General features: G+C 35.9%; 5 protein-coding genes across 5 annotated transcripts; 4 read left to right on the plus strand and 1 right to left on the minus strand.

The window, feature by feature from the left end:
- Positions 1 to 1,767: 1,767 nt before the first annotated feature.
- LOC106397641 (uncharacterized protein At1g76660) lies at positions 1,768 to 3,954 on the minus strand. Its single transcript, XM_013838263.3, has 2 exons — positions 3,380 to 3,954; positions 1,768 to 3,002 (listed from the first exon to the last, which is right to left on the minus strand). Exons 1-2 carry the CDS (start codon positions 3,425 to 3,427, stop codon positions 1,908 to 1,910), a joined length of 1,143 nt encoding a protein of 380 aa, XP_013693717.2. The 5' UTR covers positions 3,428 to 3,954; the 3' UTR covers positions 1,768 to 1,907.
- Positions 3,955 to 7,881: 3,927 nt separating this feature from the next.
- On the plus strand, positions 7,882 to 9,713 carry LOC106397650 (12-oxophytodienoate reductase 1). The gene is made up of 4 exons (XM_013838275.2): positions 7,882 to 8,216; positions 8,549 to 8,679; positions 8,770 to 8,946; positions 9,034 to 9,713. The coding sequence occupies exons 1-4, from the start codon at positions 7,993 to 7,995 to the stop codon at positions 9,624 to 9,626; spliced, it is 1,125 nt and encodes a 374-aa protein (XP_013693729.1). The 5' UTR covers positions 7,882 to 7,992; the 3' UTR covers positions 9,627 to 9,713.
- Positions 9,714 to 9,716: 3 nt separating this feature from the next.
- LOC106422585 lies at positions 9,717 to 12,381 on the plus strand. Its single transcript, XM_013863368.3, has 6 exons — positions 9,717 to 10,922; positions 11,022 to 11,083; positions 11,178 to 11,217; positions 11,363 to 11,434; positions 11,517 to 11,573; positions 11,642 to 12,381. The coding sequence occupies exons 1-6, from the start codon at positions 10,794 to 10,796 to the stop codon at positions 12,065 to 12,067; spliced, it is 786 nt and encodes a 261-aa protein (XP_013718822.2). The 5' UTR covers positions 9,717 to 10,793; the 3' UTR covers positions 12,068 to 12,381.
- A 206-nt stretch (positions 12,382 to 12,587) lies between these two features.
- Positions 12,588 to 13,224, plus strand: LOC106422596 (egg cell-secreted protein 1.1). The gene has a single exon (XM_013863378.3). It carries the CDS (start codon positions 12,593 to 12,595, stop codon positions 13,058 to 13,060), a length of 468 nt encoding a protein of 155 aa, XP_013718832.1. The 5' UTR covers positions 12,588 to 12,592; the 3' UTR covers positions 13,061 to 13,224.
- A 956-nt stretch (positions 13,225 to 14,180) lies between these two features.
- On the plus strand, positions 14,181 to 15,245 carry LOC106412330 (glutamic acid-rich protein-like). Its single transcript, XM_013853253.3, has 2 exons — positions 14,181 to 14,427; positions 14,513 to 15,245. The coding sequence occupies exons 1-2, from the start codon at positions 14,280 to 14,282 to the stop codon at positions 15,091 to 15,093; spliced, it is 729 nt and encodes a 242-aa protein (XP_013708707.2). The 5' UTR covers positions 14,181 to 14,279; the 3' UTR covers positions 15,094 to 15,245.
- The last annotated feature ends 4,206 nt before the right edge of the window (positions 15,246 to 19,451 follow it).

Genomic DNA, 19,451 nt, shown 5'->3' on the forward strand with positions numbered 1-19,451 from the left:
CAAAAAAAAACTGGAATCCGAGATTGGAACTGAACTCGAAAAAAACCCCATATTTGTATCTGATTTTAAGAGGAAAAATAGTCAAACAGATCATGTAGGCGGTATCAAATATGAATTACTTGAACCATAACAGTTAACATAAACCACGCGTCTGTGGTCGGGTGGCACAACGCGTTCCGTGAATCTTTAAGAGATCAGAGTTTAAATCCGTTGCTAATCCAAATAAACACGGTGTGTGACCACTGATGCAGCGTGGACCATATTTCCTTTTCATTTTTGGCTTTACTTTTACTTAATTATTCCCGTTCTAGTTAAACGTTAAATTTCCTATTTCTTATGAGATTAGAATTAAGACTTATGGATATAATGTTAGATCATAATCCCTAAGGACTTAGGTATTTTCCTATTGATATATATAGTGCTCTCTAGACTTGGTAAAGAGACAGTATCATTGAATTTATAAAATGAAGCCTTGCTTTCATCTTTCGTTTACGGCTAGATCATTGGTGATCTTAACGGATTCAAGTTCGTAGATTCTTTTGGGCATTCTTAGACTAAACAACTGCGCCTACAACTATCGGTTACTCTATTAGCTACCGGAACTTTTCACATTCTCTCTCCGGAAAAGGTTTACCCTTTGTTTTTTAATAACAGGTAACATATAATAACCAGAAAATATCAAAAAAGCTCTTAAAACATGACTAAAGATTTTAATTAGTAGTATTCACAATAAGTATTTTGATATAATATCTAAATATAAGTTTATGAAACTTAAATAGTTGGATAAAATACTTAAGAGAAAAAGACTAGGATAGCACCAAACCAAGTTTATGTTCCCAAAGTAGCACTCAAGGTTCAAAGTCACAAAAATAGGTTTCATTAAAGAGGTAAATATACACTTATACCCCTTGGGTTAATTAATCCAAACCTTAGGGTTTAGAGTTAAGGGGTGGGGTTTTGGAATTAGGGTTTAAAATTTTATAAAAAAAAATATAAAATAAAAAATAAAAATTTTAAAAACAGTTTTAAAAAGTATTTTTAAATTATAAAAAGAAAATTTGAAAAAAAAAATAAAAAAAAAAAAAAAATTCGAAAAAAAAAATTATAAAAATTTCGAATCTGAAAACATATAATCTGAAACTATAAAAAAAAAAAATCTTTTTTTAATTTTTTTAATTTTAATTTTATTTATTTTTATTTATTTTTGTTTGTTTATTTAATTTTAAACCAAGGGTATTAGGGATATTTTACCCTTTAATGAATGTCATTTTTGTGACTTTTTCCTTCTAGTGCTATTTTCGAGACATAAACTTCAAAAGGTGCTATTATTGACAATTGCCCAATACTTAATCTTATGATTATTTTAATATGATATTTAAAAAATATCTGAACACAAACATTAATAACCCTAATCAGAAAAAAGTATAATTACAAAATGAGCTTTGACATGAATTACAAAGTATTTTATGAATCTGAAATATTATTAGCTAAACCATACGGATACTAAAATAATACCCAAATGGTTGAATCCAAAAACCTGACCCGACCATCCATGCCTACTCAGAGGAGTTTAGAGGCAAACACTTGAAAATTGTAATCAAATACTGTTTTCGTTGACTGAATGTGTGTTGTTTCATGGTCCAATAATGTATCACACAAACTTATAGTAGATGAACGCATAGTGCAGAAGAAACATTCTCATTCAATGGACTCCAGATATTTGCCCCTTGCTTGCTTATATGTCACATCATTCTACTAAAAACCATCTGTGATAATATTGATATATACTTAAAAACTAAATACTTATCTCAAGAGTTTAGCATCACAAAGATCATATTAAATACTTCTGCAACTTAAAAGACCTTAAGAACAAAGCCAACTAGCTTTGTTCTTGTTCCTTGATCAGGCTATCTCCTGTGTCTGTTCTCTCTGCCTTCTCTTAAGCTTCTTCCTCTTCTGTATTCTATCTCTGCATCAGAGCTTGAAACAGCAGCGGGATAGCTTCTGCTCCCTTTCTTTACAGACCCCACTCTTGACAATAGAGCCTCTTCATCAGCGTTGATGCGGTTTCTTGACAGTAAAGCTTCTTCTGAATTTGATCTTGTTTGACTCGGCAGATTAGCTTCTCCTCTAAGCAGCTTTTGTCCATTACTTGGTGAGTAAGGCTTTGCCTTGACCAAAGAGTCATCCATCACATCGGTGAACTCTACATACTGACTAGTTGTGATGACGTCATCAGCACTAAACCCAAAGGAAGCTCTATAAGCTTCTTCCAACTCCTCCATGTCTTGCCTCACCTGCCTGTTCTGGTTGCCATTAGTAGAGTACACATCTGAATCCTTGGACACGCTTAACCTCCCACCGTTTAGAGGAACAGAAGGGTCGTGATGGAGGTAAAACTTGGCGAAAGTTTCAGGACAGAAGAAGTTCGACTCCTCCTGCAGAGGTGTGGAGACTCCAGTTTGAGGTGATCTGGCTGGACTACCAGGATAAAGAGAGTACGTAGAGGGAAGATCATTGTAATGGCCGTTGCCAGAGTTCAAGAAACGAGCGTAAGGGACATCAGGTGAAGAAGGAGTAGTCAAGTGAGCAAGCTCTGGAGGAGGAGTGAAAGGAGCAGTGGAGGGCTCGGTGGTGAGGGTGGAGAAAACAGGAGGAGGTGAGACCAGTTGGGTTTCGTGAGCGTAAGGTCCGGTGGCGTACATGGTCGAAGAAGGACCTCGAGGGGAGTTTGCAGAGAGAGATAAGTAGTTGTTTGGGGACTGAGCTGTTGAAGGAAGAGCGGAGTTTGTGAAGGAAGCGGGAGAGGAGGGTGGAGCCATGAAAGCTGGATTCATTCCTCTTGTAGTAGCTTGGTTGGTCAAGACACCTCCGTTTGGTTGTGAAGCTGAGGCATTGCCGCCACATTCAGGAATGCGAGAGGAGGCGGGGACTATTTGTTTTAGGGCCTTTTGGGACTTGAAACATGACAAGACTCCTAAACAACCTCTCCACTTTTTCCTCTGCAAAAGAGCACACACAGTGTAAGTTTCAGTGCCAAGTTTGGTAGTGAATCAACGGTAATCTTATAAGCTTATATGCATGAGTTCAAGATCACAAAGTTTGGATTTTTATGTAATTGAAAAATGTAAAAATGTAAACTTTAGCATTTCTAAGTTACCAGTGGCTGTAAAAATGAATTTCAGTAAAAATGAATTCAAAGATGGAGACTTTAACATAAACCCTGATGGACATTGCTTCATTCAAGTGTTAGATTAGTGTGAACAGGGTTGAATGAATAGTCAGATCTAATAAGCAAGAAACTAAGACTGAAGAGAACTTAAAACCCACACCACACACGAACTCGAATGTAACGAAAGTAGAAGAATTTAAGAGAAACCTGTTCTTGTTCATGCTGAGGAAACATGTGCTGCTGCTCTGAGCCCATTAGGTGTGTGTGTTCGTCAGAAAACAGTGATTTTGTTTTGTCTGAATTGAGGGTTTCAGGACAAAGAAGCAATCATCTGGGGTTTTCTCCGTTTTGTACAACAGGTACGATCCAGAAACTACACAGAGAAGCTAAATAAAAGGGAAATGGGGACAAAAGATTAAAGCTTTTTCGGAAAGACAAAGTTGATAACTTTTTCACTGGAGTGAGAGGACGAGGATGAGAAGTTTTACAATAGAAAATGGAAATCGGCATGAAAAGATATCCTTTACCAAAGGAAAAAAAACAATTCTTAAAGAAAGAGCAGAGATGAAACAGAACAAAAAGAGAAAGAAAAAAGAGGAAAAGGAAAAGCAAACACCTCTGTTTTTTTGGGTGTCCACATTCACTAACCTTTTGTTTTAGGATTTGAAGAAACTAGCAAAAAAAAAAAATGGAAAAGCTTTTAAGTTTTGATCTCTACTCGTTTTGGGAAAAAAACTGAGATTTTTTTGAAGGTTTGTTAATGTCCTTTAGTGGGTTATTATCATATTGGCTTAGTTGGACTGTCCAACTTGGACATCTAAATGTTTACTTGAGCACGTGAAGGACGTTTACAAGTTGAACATGTAAAAGTCAAAACCATTTACTTCTTTTTTTTTGGTTTGGTCTAATAAGAACACGTCCAAAATCAATGTAACCGCTTGCTCAAAAAAAAAAAATCAATGTAACCGCTAAGTCAAACGGCTATTGAAGTTAATAAATGTAGCAGTTACCAAGAAAACGAGCTTGTTGTGTTTATCTTGGCTTTGATGGTTGAAAAAACAAAGTTTAGATTTAGAAAGTTTTTGGGGAACTTTATAAACAGTAAAGTATTCAATATTTGGATTAAAAAAAAAAAAATATATATATATATATATATATATATATTTAGATTATAAAAAGGAGTAAATATATTAGCAAGATTAGCGAAAAAGAATAATTACATTTTCTTTTTCAATAATGACTTAACGGAGTATATTTTTTAAGCACACCATAATTATTTATATATACTGCAATTTGAAGGGATTACAAAAGGTGATTTTTTCTCTGAATTTTGGTTTTGATCTTTTATGAATTGTCGTTGGGTTTTGAGGGTTCCAATAAAGCAGCGGAAAAGAGGACCCAGTTGTAGCGTTTGCATCTTTTGTGGGTCTAGATTTATATTTAGTGGGACCTAATACATCTAAACTAGGCCGACTAATGTTTGTTAACACAAAAATATTGACAAACTACAGTTCCAGTGAATAAAACTTTACCTTTTCTAATTTTGAGTCATCACTCATTTTGATGATTCATGTGATGTAGTTTTAAAAATTGCCGCTACAGTGATGTGTGTTTTAAAACGACCGTAGCTGCTCAGGGACATGTGAATTGCCTCAAGTGTTCTAAAATTGCCGCACTTGTTTTTAGAACACTTGCGGCAATTTTTAAAATATTTTCATTTACGTCTTCTTTGCCGCCTAGTCCGCATAAACCAATTTTTAGATTATTGATTTGTTGTGTTAATTTTTCTATCATTTGATTTCTTTGCACGTAGATTTTAAAGTTGCCACCTAGACGCCGTTTAAACTGATTTTTAAAACTTTGATTCGTTATATTGATTCTTTGTAGTTTGATTTCTCTTCATATAGATCTTGAGGTTGAGCATGATTCTGGTTATATGCGTAATTTTTTTTTTTAAAATGAAGTACCATTAAAGATGGATTTTCTTCATTTTTTGATGTTTTCCTTCATTTTGATGTACCATTGGAGATACTCCGATGGTTGTGGATGTGGTTGTTGGTGTTGGGATTTGTACTGTCACTGTTGTCAGGGTTAATGGTAAAGGTTTCGTTTGTGTATGCACTGCCGTCTTCTCCACATCTCTCAGCAGACTGTAAGTATTAACGCGTCTCTTTGTCATTCTTTTTTTTTGCTTAAACCTTGTGTCATTCTTGAGATGAGATTAAACTCCTCAAGGAAGGAGTAGAGCATATCGATTTGAAAGGCGTTGAGTTCGGTGAGACTGAAGTATAAACTGTTTGTGCCTTTGTCAACTTGAAATTCTTAAAGACTAAAAACGTATAAATTTTTAAATATCATCACTTTATTCATTTGTGTGCCATACTAGAATTTCTTTCCACTTATATGAAGTTTCAGAGCGCGTTGGATCTTTGTAATAAAGCCTATAATTCCTTATTTGCTTAAGAACAAGACCCAACTTGAATGTCAACTGAAGCAAGCATGTGATGTTAGTTATTTTCTAAAATGATATATCAAGAGTCAAGACAGATCTTTCTTTGTTTTATATACCATAGTTTAATGGCATAAAAACTCTAACCAGATGTTTCATTTTCGGAGAAACGACCGTAGCTGCTCAGGGACATGTGATGTGTGTTTTAAAAACAAGAAACATGTGATGTAGTTTTAAAAATTGCCGCAAGTGTTTTAAAAAATCGGTAGCCTGCCTAATTGATAGTCTTACAAAGGATCTAATTACTGCTTACCGATTTTTGGTACTCATGATCTTCAATATTATTTACAAAAGATATTTTTATGTGGGCTTTCAACATCAATAATTACATTAACTCCTTCAAGGGCCCAAATTTCCTACTACCAAAGAATAAAAGCATAATTTTCATAGAATGTCGATGAACAAAAAAAAACTTTTATAGAATGTCACACATGTGAAAGAGTGTTTTAGAGAGAGAGAGAAAAAGAGAAGTAAAGTAGATCTCGTTGTGGTTCCGGTGAGCGGTCGGCGCGTCTGCGCGCGTGCCGTCGCCGGAACCGCGGTCCTGTCGTATAAAAGCTTTCTTAAGGCCTCTCTTTCGTATCTTCCCACCTTCGCCTTGTCCGACCTCTGGCTCCGGCCTAATCCATGGTGCATGGCGGTCTGTTGTGTGGAGTGAGGACGCGGTAGTGGGAAGGTTTTCGACGATGGAGAGGCGGCTCGTTTAGACTAAGGTTCGATTCCGGGAGGGGGAGGCTTTTACAGCTCCGTCGTCGTCGGTATTTTCCAGGAGGTGGAGGCTCTTTTTGCTCCACCGCCGTCGGTTCTGTCTTCGGGAGGAGGAGGCTTACCTAGCTCCGTCGTCGCCGTCTTGTCTCCGGAGGGTGGAGGCTACAGTAGCTCCACGCTGCCGGTTTGGAACCCGTAGGAAATTTGGGTGTTAGCGGTGAAAGTTTGGTTAGGGTTTTGTTCTTGTCGGCTCGGATGGAAACGAGAAAGTGCGGATGAGATCTTAGAAGAAGATGAAGCTCTCCGTCTATGATACCGCCGACAAGAGAAGTTAGTTGAGGGTGTGGTGTGAGAAGAGTGGGTGGTCCGGATGAGAGCGCGGTTTTTCCGATGACGCTTTCGGTGGAGGACCACCGGGAAGGAAGGTGTTTTGTTGCGGGGTATGAGATCCGGCGAAACGAAGCACGGTTAGGTGGCTCCGACGGCGTCTAGAGGCGGAGACGGTCAGGTTGAGGCGGTGTGCGACGCGTGTCGATCTGATGGCGCAGATGCCTCCACGTGTTCAGCAGCCAGCCTCCTCGACGCGTTTGATCCAGCCGACGTCGTTTGGGCTTGTATGGTTTGGGCCGCGGGCCGTTTATAGCATTTAGACTGTAGCCGGTTTGGCTTATGGGCTTCGTGCCTTTTTGTTTATGCGTTTGGGCTTCAGACTATGTAATTAGGCTTGGCCCGGTATTATTATTAATCTAAATAAAATCTTGACGGAAAAAAAAAAAAAAGAATGTCACACATGTACAATATGTACAAAGGATCTTTTTTGAATAAGCAAGAAACAGCTAGACAGATACATACCTCCGGTCCCACCTGAACCAATCATAGCCTGGCGGCTAAGTCTTACAGTTGAATTGTTCATGGGTTGTCCATATGGTGATGTGAACCATACACATTACACTAAATACTGATAAAAAAGGATACCAACTCTTCTATTCGACTTATGTTTTTCGGTCTTGAATTTCTAAATCAGTTACTCTAAATCAACAACTTATGTTTTTCAAATCTGAACTTTTATGTTACTCTAAATCTTCTATTCGAGCATTCATTTCAGTCTCAAATCCCGTTATGTATGATGCTATCTTTCTTTCCTTTTTACTCGAACACCTTAACCTTTTGTTCTGTCGGTGGTCAAAGTTGGACAAAGTCAATCCAATTATTTTCTTTTTAATTATTAAAATTATATGAGGCCCATTAAAGTTTTGTTCTGTAATTATTCTCTAAAAGTCGAATCTCAACTGTAGGACGGAGTAAGAAAGAAACGAGCATTATTGTGGTTAAGTTCAAAGTGGTGGTTACTCTCTAATGTCGTCAATGCATACGTCATGTAAATGCAAGTGGATGGGGTCCACGGATGCATGCGTCCTCAATGACGTCCACGTCCAAAGAAAAAACTTACTTTCCTAATATGTATATCTAACCAAATGTGTATATTTGAACAAAAAAAAAAAAACCAAATGTGTATATATATATGTCGCAGATATAACCATCTTCGTCCACAACTCACCAAAAACTTGAAAGTGTTTTGAGAGAAAAAGAATCACAGAAATTCATGGAAATGGAAAATGCAGTAGCGAAACAGAGTATCCCTCTTCTCACTCCCTACAAGATGGGAAGATTCAATCTCTCCCACAGGGTTGTTCTGGCACCATTGACGAGACAGAGGTCATACGGAAACGTTCCTCAGCCTCACGCTGTCTTGTACTACTCCCAGAGAACAAGCCCAGGAGGGTTTCTCATCACTGAAGCTACAGGAGTTTCAGACACAGCTCAAGGGTAACAAATTACTCTGCTCATTTTAAATTTGAGTATTTTATGGAACGATTAAAAGTAACAGTTACAGTCTTCAATATTTGATAGTTTAGTATTAAAGCGGTGGACTTACGGTTTGAGAACTAGAATAATTAAATGTTTTTTCATTTTATGCTGTTTTGAGAATTTTGATTATTTTGTGCTATTTTATATAAACTTGTTTTAATAAATGCTATTTCAGAGATTTGTCCATTTATTTTTTATTCTGTTAAAGTTTAGTCTTTTATTTGTGGGTTTTGGTCATCTTAAACTATGAAACTAAACTCTGTTACATTTGTGTGATTATGGTCTTGAAGCTACCAAGATACTCCTGGGATATGGACGAAAGAGCATGTGGAGGCATGGAAACCAATTGTGGATGCTGTTCATGCCAAAGGTGGTGTCTTCTTCTGTCAAATCTGGCATGTTGGTCGTGTTTCTAATCGAGGTTTGTCATTTGAAGTTGTATTCAATTATTCATAAGGCTGGTGGAACCCATATTAGCATACTGAGTATAATACTTTGTGTGTGTTTTCAGGTTTTCAACCAAATGGGCAAGCTCCCATCTCTTGTTCCGACAAGCCATTGATGCCTCAAATCCGCTCTAACGGCATTGACGAAGCTCTGTTTACCCCACCAAGACGGCTAAGTACTGAAGAAATCCCTGGCATTGTCAACGACTTTAGGCTCGCAGCAAGAAACGCTATGGAAGCTGGTAAAGCATTGTTAGTCAAGAAGCTAGCTATACTCAATTCATTCAAAGACACTTAACGTTATGTGCCCTTTAATGTTGTTGTTGCAGGCTTTGATGGAGTTGAGATTCATGGAGCTAATGGCTATCTGATAGACCAGTTCATGAAAGACACGGTGAATGACAGAACAGATGAGTACGGTGGATCATTACAAAACCGTTGCAAGTTCGCACTAGACATAGTTGAAGCAGTGGCTAATGAGATCGGACCAGACCGTGTTGGCATTAGACTCTCTCCCTTTGCTGACTACATGGAGTCTGCAGACACAAACCCACAAGCGTTAGCCCTTCACATGGCTCAATCTCTGAACAAATACGGGATCCTCTACTGTCATGTGATAGAGGCAAGAATGAAAACAATGGGAGAGATAACAGAGTGTCCTCACTTGCTTGTGCCTATGAGGAAAGCTTTTCAGGGGACTTTCATCTCAGCGGGTGGTTTCACGAGGACAGATGGGAATGAGGCAGTGGAAGAGGGACGGACCGATCTTGTGGCTTATGGTCGGTGGTTTCTCGCGAACCCGGATTTGCCTAAGAGGTTTGAAGTGGATGCACCGTTGAATAAATATGATAGGCCAACGTTTTACACTTCTGATCCTGTTGTGGGTTACACGGATTACCCTTTTCTTGAATCAAAAGCTTAATTTTGTCATTAAGAATGTTATCTGTGTTCCTCTTTTATGTAATAAGATCTTTCTGGCATTAAGATAATGTTGCAAGTGTAACACCAATCATAACCTTCCGGCTTAGTTAGCGTGTTTGCTTGCTCTGACCAGCCATTAGGCTTCCGAGAGCTTAGTCTGGTTACATTACCTGTTTCTGCACCTATGTTCTTTATCACACAAGAGTAAAGATCAAACTCTGCCTTTAGTTTACATCAGCTTGCTTATATCTACTGATCCGCCACACTTGTTGCTTAAATATAGTTATGGTTTATTATGTCAAATAAAAGTTAAAATTAATTATGTCAAAATTAAAGAGTTGAGGATTTATTAAGCAACAAAACCGCAATCTGAAGGCCTTTTGTAATATAGGTTTTTGTTATGTAAAATATTGAGATTTAGATTTTCTATGCATTTTATGTTGTGCTGATAAACTTTAAAATTTAACAACATTAGCTGTAAGTATTTGAATTTACAGAAATATACTGGTGCATGGAAGATGTTTAATATTATTAAATGGTGTATTTACCAATACAAAATACCCTTTTTTATGTTTTGAAAATTTCTTCTCAGAAGAGTATTTTCGTTTTGTCAGATTTTATTTTCTATTTATAAACCCTCCAACTTGTTTTGCTAATAAGAAAAATAATCTAATTTCTCGACGTTAAAAAAATTGACTGGAAAAATTTGAATAAAAAGAAAAATAGACCTCTAACATACGGCTTCTCATGGTGCATGGTTATTGGAAGATGTTTAATATTAATTAATGGTGTATTTACTACTAATAATATATATATATATATATATATATATTTTTTAAAACAAAATACTAATCATTCAAAAGAGTATATATTTTTATTCGTTTTATCAGATTTTAAGAGGTAGAGATGTTGGGCGGTGTTATCATTAAATAACATCTTGGTTTAATACGCTTTCTTCCACGTGTCTTTTCATTATCCATTCACATAACACTTACGGACGGCTAAATAAGCGAGTTAACCAATCAGAGGGCGTGTTTCTATCTTATACGCGTTTTACGAGAACTGAGTTGCCAAAATTCAAATTTTAAAATAATATCCCCAAAACTTTCTTTTGTATGCTACAAGTTTCTCTGTTTCCATCATCTCAAAACTGTTTTGGCTCGTGGAGATGGAGTTTCACCGAATGAAGAGGAAGGAACTACAAGCCATGTGCATAAAGCATGGAGTCCCTGCAAATCTGAAAAAAACCGAGATGGTTTGTAGACTCACTTCTCTTCTCGAGGATGGACAGTCAAAGGTTTTAGCTTTTGTTGTATTTGTTTCAGAATAACACGACATGGGTTTTTGGTCGGAACTAATGGAGATTCGAACTAATGAGTTTTGTAATAATATGCAGAATATGCTTGAGACTACTGTCAAGAAAACTCAAGTTGAGTCTGTTCAAAAGGAGTTAGCTGTGTATGTCTCTCTCTCTCTCTCTCATTTATTAAACTACTAGTTAGATTTTTTTTTTTGTGTTATTGAGTTTTTGTCTCCTCGTCCAATCTCTCAGCGAAGAATTTGATGGTTATTGCGAAGGCGAGCTTGTCAAGGTTAGTAATGCTAGTCTTCTCCCACTAGATCAGTTCACAAACTAATGATACTTGTTGTGTCCTAATGGCTAATACACAAGAAGAAGATACCTATTTTGTCTATTAACAAGCTTGTTTCTGTTACCAAATAAACCTTGTTTGCCAGGTTACGTTATCAGGTAACCAGGAACCCATACGTACTGATATAACTGAGGCAGCAATGGAGTTAGGCTCTGAGGTTACTGACCTGCACCCCTGAACAATCAAAGCTCTAGTGTTAATGGTTGGTTTCTAATGTTGTGTGTGTTACCCTTTGGTAGAAACTTTCGCTGCTGGTCACGGAAGCGTACAAGGATGCATACGCAAAGAGTCTTGTGGTAAAGCAATCGTATAATGTCTCTCTTCATCTCTTGTAATTTTGAGGTTTTTTTTTTTAATTTCACAGATTAAGGAGGAGGGGGAGAATGTAGTTGGCAGCAGAAAGGTTAAGAAAGTAAAGTTCAGCCCTGAGTCTGAGAATCAAGTCTTCGAGTTCACTCGCTCTCTTAAGAAACTTCCTAGGCGTAAGAATGCTAGAACGTGTAGTAGCCAAGGTGGAGGAAGTATAGAACTGAGGAGGTCTAAGCGAACCGCGTCTAAGGGGGGGACAGTAGCTGCTGGATGTAATGGAAACTCAGCTAGTGGGATTGTTAAGCCTGAGAAAGTATCTTCTAGTTTGGTTAAGGATCATAAGGTCCCAAGGGGAAAAGATGATTCTAAAGTTGAAGTGGTTCTTAGGCGGTCTAAGCGTTTTGCGAATGACATCATCAAGAATACAAATGGAACACTTTTAAATTCATCGAAAAGAGTTACTAGGAGAAGAGGAGCATGACTCTATTAGTCTAGACTTTGGAGAGGGTTTCAAGTCAACAACACACAAGACTAGTATCATGTTCTGTTATGTTCTATTGTTCTCCTTGTTTTATTATCTATTAGACTGTCGGTTTGTGGTGAAGAAGCTTCATTTGGTCAGTTTTTGTTGGTGAAGCTTTTGTGGTGGAGATTCTTTAGTCGGTTTTGGTGTTTGTAAACCCCATTTTTTCTTGTCTAATGATGTTTCTAAATGTGATGTGCAGCCATGCATACATGTTATGTGCACACATGCATTCTTAAACGATAGTAAATGTTAATACCATTTGTAACGCATATTAAATTACAATAAGTATACCCACTAGGCCACTAGTCATTCATTATCTCACATAAAGGTGTCTAATGAGTTTCCTATGTATTTACTTTAGCCTTTTCACTCACCATTTACATGTAACAGTCAAGGCCACAAGTGTCTCTATATAAACTCTCTCAGTTTATCACTCACTCCTCATCACAAACACAAAGAAATCACTTCCTAAACTCTCTCATGGCTGCTAAACCTAGTTTTGTGGTTGCATACGCTGTCATGTTCATGCTTATGGTGGCTTCTCCCACAGTGAGATCTCGACCTCTCATGAAACCAACCGTTGGTGCACCTTCTCCTTCCACGAGCCTTGTGTACCGTCTCAGGCTTGATGAAGAAACAGGTTACTGCTGGGACTCACTGATGCAGCTCCAACACTGCTCTGGAGAGCTGATCTTGTTCTTCCTCAACGGTGAGACTTACATCGGTCCTGGGTGTTGCAGTGCTATAAGAACCGTTGGACGCAAGTGTTGGACTACTATGATTGGTGTTCTTGGTTTCACTCCTCAAGAAGGTGATGTTCTCCAAGGTTACTGTGATGACGACCAAGACTCTGACAAGATTGGTGATGAACATGCTCTTGCCTCCTCAACGCTGCCTTTGTCCCATAAGTTCAAGCCTAGTACTGTTGTTAGATCTTCTAACCCTTGAATCCAGAGCTTATGTTTATCTTATTATAACAGAAACTTTATATTATGTAATAAGAGAGTGCTGTTGAGAGAGAAATAGCTTCTCTGTTATTACTCAAGAATAAAAGATTGTTACTCAGAACAAGGTTTTGCAAATATAGCAAATATAATCTTTTTTTTTGTCAATTAGCAATATAATCTTCTCTTCTCATATCAAGACAATACAATTGTCCTTGCTATTATGTTAAATCAATGACAAATTCACCAAAAAAAACATGGCTAACCTAAGCCCTAATCAGGTCATGATCCATAACTATGGCTTCACTTTCAGAGAATCCTCAATTCGTTAGATGAGTTGTTTGGTTGCCAAGGTACACTCCTGAGTCCTGTAGAAGTCAGAAAGAAAGAAAATAATTTTGAGTGAAATCAAAGGTTCTTGAAAAGTAAAAATTAACGTAAATCAAAGACATTAAGAAATTGTCTTTCAGGGGTGCACTCACTTCAGGGACAGCACCTGCCAAACCAAAGATTACAGACTGATTCAATCGCTTTCCAAAAAACTCTAAGCTTGGAACTATTCACAGTCTGTTAACCGAATAACCTCAATATGCAAACAGACTACACTTCATCCCAAACTACACCAACAATACAAAGAATGTGATGCATAGTTAACAATCTTTATAAAGAGAATATAACCAAAGCATATAGTTAAAAGTCCTTTCAAAGAGAAGTACCAAAACATGTTATCATGAATGACTTGGCTTCTCCTGTATATAAATTAAGAATTAAGAATAGTTCATGGAGTGAATTTAGAATAGTTAGGGAAAGGAAAGAAAAAACTAATTTAGACCAAACGTGCCATTGCTCTGTGGTAAGAAGAACACTTTACAGGCTTTGCTTCTCGTGCATAGAGTGTTATTTATCATAATGCAAAGTAGGGTACACTACATGCATTGGTCATGATCTTAAAAACAAAAAGCTAATATAAAGATAGCCGTTACTTCCCGCCAAAGCAACCGTGATAGTTAGAAAGTAGCCAACCGTTGGCAGTAACAAAAGACAAACTCATGACTCTTTTTTTCTCAGTTTCCTGAAGAGGAAGCAACGAATATATATTCTTAAAGAAACTTATGTAATGGCCTAACTTTTAAAAAAGAAAACTGTGGATCAGAGAGAGACTTCAACCAAGACTAAAAACATATGGTAGTCCTAAAGAAGAAGAAGCATAGAAAAACAAAAACATGGAGCTCGAACTAGGTATGAAGATCACTCGAACAAAAGACGATGTCTCTTCCTCTACAGATTTTAGGGTTTCCAGAGATGCTTTTGGTCAGGTGTCGCTTTCTCGAGAAACCGAGTCTGTGTTCATTCTCACTCTCCATCTCAAAGGTTCATAATATAAACGTTTTCATTCTCTCATAGCAACTTTTAATGAACATCTATCTCTCAGAGGTTGATACTGAAAGAAATGCAGGATTCAAGAAGAAGGGTATTGATATTGATATAAACGAAGAAGGAGATAGGATTACTATAAGTGGAAAGAAGAAAGTAGAAGAAATGGTTTTGATAAAGTGGGTGGAATGGAAGAAGGAAACTGAGATTCAAGAATTCAAGAAAGTGTTTAAGATTCCAAATATCGTGAATCTTGACAAGATCAAAGCTAGGTTTAGTGACGAAGATGAGACTCTAACAGTTACATTTCCCAAGAAATTTAAGGGGATGACTGGTTTGAAGATTGAGGAGGAAACAGAGGAAAAAACAGAGCCAGAAGAGGAGGAAACAGAGGAAATAACAGAGCCAGACGAAGAGAAAACAGAGGAAATATCAGAACCAGAAGAAGAAATCAAAGAGGAAACAATACCTGAGGAAGAAGAAGAAGAAGAAAAGATTGAAGAAGAAGAAACAAAGGATCATGAGGAAGAAATTGAAGAAAAAGAAAGTAAACCTAAAAAGAAGAAAAGAAAAAAGTTTTGTTTTCCATGTGTTGCAGGATCTACTCTGCTTATGTCAATTATTGTTTTCATTATTCAATTGATTCAATCCAAAAGAAAATGAGATTTAATATTAGGGTTTCTTTGGGTAGAAGTTTTCTTGTTTTTAAGGACAAGACCCATTATTTCTTACTAATCTGTTTTGTCAAAAAAATAATATAGGATTAATATTGTGTAATGTGAGTTTGTTTTGTTTTATATAAATTTAATTTGAAATGGACATACCTATTCAATTATAATGCTTAACTAGATTTTGACCTGCACATTCGTGCGGATATTTTTCATTTTATGATTGTATACTTTTAATTTATTATAAATATTTTAAGTATATAATTTTAATTTTAGTGTTATATATTGTGAATATAAACCTATTATTTTAGTAAATTATATACATGGTAATATCCATCATATTATTTTAATAAATTTTATTAAAATAGAATATTTTTTGGATGTTATGATATTAAGTTTTCTTTTTTTGTTATTAAATTAAGACTTCAAAATATTAGATTACTTCAAATTTTATAACATAGTTTGTTTTTTCGTGTTACATTTCAAGAGGTTATTCTTTATTATCTATGATTATACCTTTTAAATTTTTTTTATAAATTATCATCTTAAGTTTGCATACTTATTTTTAACATTTTATATTTTTTCAAAATTGTTTGGAAAATTACACAACTATATTTGAGGTGGGAGATTATATGATTTTCAAAAACATTTTGTTACTAAATTAATACATTATTTCATATAAATAATTTTAATTTCGGTAAGATTTTTATATATCTCTAAGAATATTTTAATAATTAATATAAATATGAAATTTGATTTGTCATTAATATTTTGAATGAATTATTAAAATTTCATAGTTTTCTAATAACATATTTTTAAATAGTATATGAACTAAAGGTTAGTTATAAACTATTATATTTTTTTATATTAATTTTTTAAACAATATATTGTTGAGAGTTTCAAAATAAAAAAGAAAAAATAATATGTAGTTGTACATATAAAAGTTTAACCTATGTTAATAAATTTATGTTTATAAATTTACTTTTCTAAAAAATATAATATAGTTTATGAATTTTAACACATTTTAATGATGAGTGATAATTTATTTAAATAAAACTATTTTAAAAATAAAATAGATAAATTTACCCATATTTAATTCATATAGTACTTCTATTTTAATATAATACATAATATAAAATATATAAAAAAATATTATAGAATTTTATTTTCTTGTTTTATAATAAATTTTTAATTAACATTGAATTATAAAGTTATATTAGTATTTATGAAATTAATTAAGTGTTATTTTATAAAAATATTTAGAAGGTTGGTAGGATTTTGTTAGATTATTTCTCAACAGAATTTGTTATACTTAAAAATAAATTTATATTTATATTTGTTTTATTATTAATGTAAATAATAAAATATCTCATATTAAGTAGTTTTTAAGATGGTCCTAGTATGACTTGTTAATAGTAGATAAAAAATAAGATTCTGTTTTATAAGATTAGATAAGTATTTTTATATGTTAATAAAAGCAAAAAAAAACCCATTAAAATGTTGTAAGAAATGGAATGGGCTTTGTAAATATGAGGCCTGCGAAAATGAGTTGGATAAATAAAAAAATCTTTTGAAATAAAATCAGTGGCAAAGTCATGTAAATAATGAGAAGAATTAAGGGTAATTTCTCATTTGTACTTCACTTTTAATAGGATAGATGGAACAAAACCCTAAAAAAAAAGAAATATGAACAAAAGACCATTGATAAACTTTCTGAAACAGGGATTCGTGTCAAAAAGACTCTCAGGTTACAGAGTTCTCAGCTGAAATTCAGCTCTCTCGTTTTGTAAGGTCGTCTATACCTCGTAACAAAGAATACCGGTACCAGCTCCTACAGTCAACATAACAAAACCCTATTCCGGAGAAAACCTCACAGGGAGAAACTACAACAAGATTCAATGGCTAGAAGATTCTCTAAAGAAGACAAAGGCAAAGACCTAGCTAACGGCTACCACCAAGCACCAAGAAAGCCAACTATCAAAGCTCAAGCACCGGATAATTCAGCACTACAAAAGTATTCCCTCACTCTTATTGGCAGGGTAACAAACCAAACAACTCAGAAACTTTGGTCCCTCATCCCCTTCTTCACTGAGCATTGGAAGTCAGACACTAGACCCGTCGGCGCGGACCTCGGAAACGGGAATTTCAATTCCAATTCGAGAAAGAAGAGGATCTGCTTGCAGTACTGGAGAAAAGGCCATATCACTACTCTAGATGGATGGTTATTGTTCAGCGATGGGAGCCAACAGTATCCAAAGACTTTCCCTCATTAATTCCTTTTTGGATTAAAGTACAAGGCATCCCAATTCATCTGTGGTCAGAAGAGACAGTAACAGACCTTGGCGAAAACATAGGTTTGTTTGATAAGATGGAGATCACTCAAACTTCAGTGAGAATGAGGGTCCATGTAAACGGCCTCCTACCTCTGATAAAATCATCAGTTATTGAATACTCCAATGGAGATGAAGTCACAGCAACCTTTGTCTACGAAAATCTCGAAAGACACTGCTCCAAGTGTTTCAGATTGGACCATGAAGTCCGTGACTGCTTAGTCGCTAAACACCAAGACAGGGAGGCGAAAGCTCTGGAACTTAAAAACAGAGCACTTACTGAGGAAAGGGATCCTCAGGACCAGCTTGAAAAGCGAAGATCAAACTCTGATGTATATCACTTTTCAGCAACCAACCCCAATGGAGAGGAGTATAGAAGGGGGAGGAGCTACGACCCCAGAGGTCTACGTTATGATGCTCGTCGAACACTGGAAGAAAGATGCAGATACCACTCTAGCTATGAGACATCTAGTCGAGGGTATACTAGAGAAGCATTCAAGGAGAGACAAAGAAGCTATGACAGAAGGTCGTCTCATCTGAGAGAACCTAGTCATCAGAATAGGGAAGTATCCTCTCGACCTCCGAGGAACGTTCCGGATAATAGAGAGAAAAAGTACTACTCTCCCACTCAGAGAGGGCGGTCTTTGACAAGAAGAGAAGAACAAACTGGATTAAGGGAGAACAGTAATAGCTCAGAAGGATCAAAGCGCAACACAGAGAGACAACCTCACATCCCAACTGAAACCCTCAATGAGGCCAGAGATGAAGTAAGAGAAGCAATGATTCAATATACTCAAGTAGCAGATCCAACGGAAAGCGCAGCCCGAAGAGAAAGAATGCGCTTGGCAGAGGAGAAGATGGAAGAATCAGCTTTACGCATAGCAACAAAAGCTTCCCTGAGGGAGACACACAATGCGGAAAGAGAGATTACCCCTGAGACAGAACGCTCTATGGAAAGGATCCCAATTACCCTGAGGCTTGGCCCATCTATAGAGCAAAGGAGAACGAGGGAGACAGACAATGCTGCGAGAGACCTAACTCTTGAGACTGCTCTGGCCCTCCGGGAATCTTTAGGAAAGTGCAGAGAGCTAGGACTATCAAGGATTCGGTGCTCACAGCACTCCAACAAGAACGCTAAATACAACAATTTTCGTTACCAGTTCCGAATCCATCTTCATTTTTGGTACTGGAACTGGAGAAGTGTTTAAAGGAGCGCTCGTGTTTAGATAGGGATTAGGAACAATAGAACTGCGAGAAGAAATTCATGTTATATATTATTTATTTTCCATCCAAATTTATGTTATATGTATTGTTCTATCGAGCAGACCGAGATTATTAACTTTCTCGTATCTATTCACTCATCTTTAATTTATTGGTTTGTCATGATTATTAAAATGAGTTACACACACGTCTTAAACTTTTTAAGAAAATAAATTAAAAATCGTGACAACAATTTAGTTCTTGGAGGTGGTGAGTCGTCAAATCGTTATTATATTTATGTAAGTTACGAGGGAAGAGAGAGCTAAAATTGTTTTAAAATATGTTAAATAGTTTGTATCTATATCTCTTACCAACTCAAACATCAACTCTAGACTAGCTAGACATTAACCAACACTTCATATATTTGTTGGCTCAACTAAACTAAGTAGACTAGCTTTACTCTTATTCTCCTTGTTGTAACTTCTAGTTGGTTTACTTCTTCATCGTCTTCTTCCTCTTTCATTCCTTTGTAGCTTTTTCTAAGTTACTCTTCTTTATTCTTCTTTTCTTGGAGTATTTAATTAATATTCAATCTCAACATTTTACCAATCTAATAAATTACCCAAAATGAAAATAAAATAATTAAAATGTCCAAAAGTACGTAAAATGTCCAAAAATACTAAAACTAAGCCTAATTATTATTTACAGATGTGATACTCTACCATTTTTTGTTAGTTTTGTTTTGTTTGGCATAATTTTTTTTATTTATTAAAAAATTAGACTGTATAAATATAATTACTCATATTAATCACGAGAAACCTAA

The sequence above is a fragment of the Brassica napus genome, chromosome A2, assembly GCF_020379485.1.
Source record: "Brassica napus cultivar Da-Ae chromosome A2, Da-Ae, whole genome shotgun sequence".
Lineage (NCBI taxonomy): Eukaryota > Viridiplantae > Streptophyta > Magnoliopsida > Brassicales > Brassicaceae > Brassica > Brassica napus.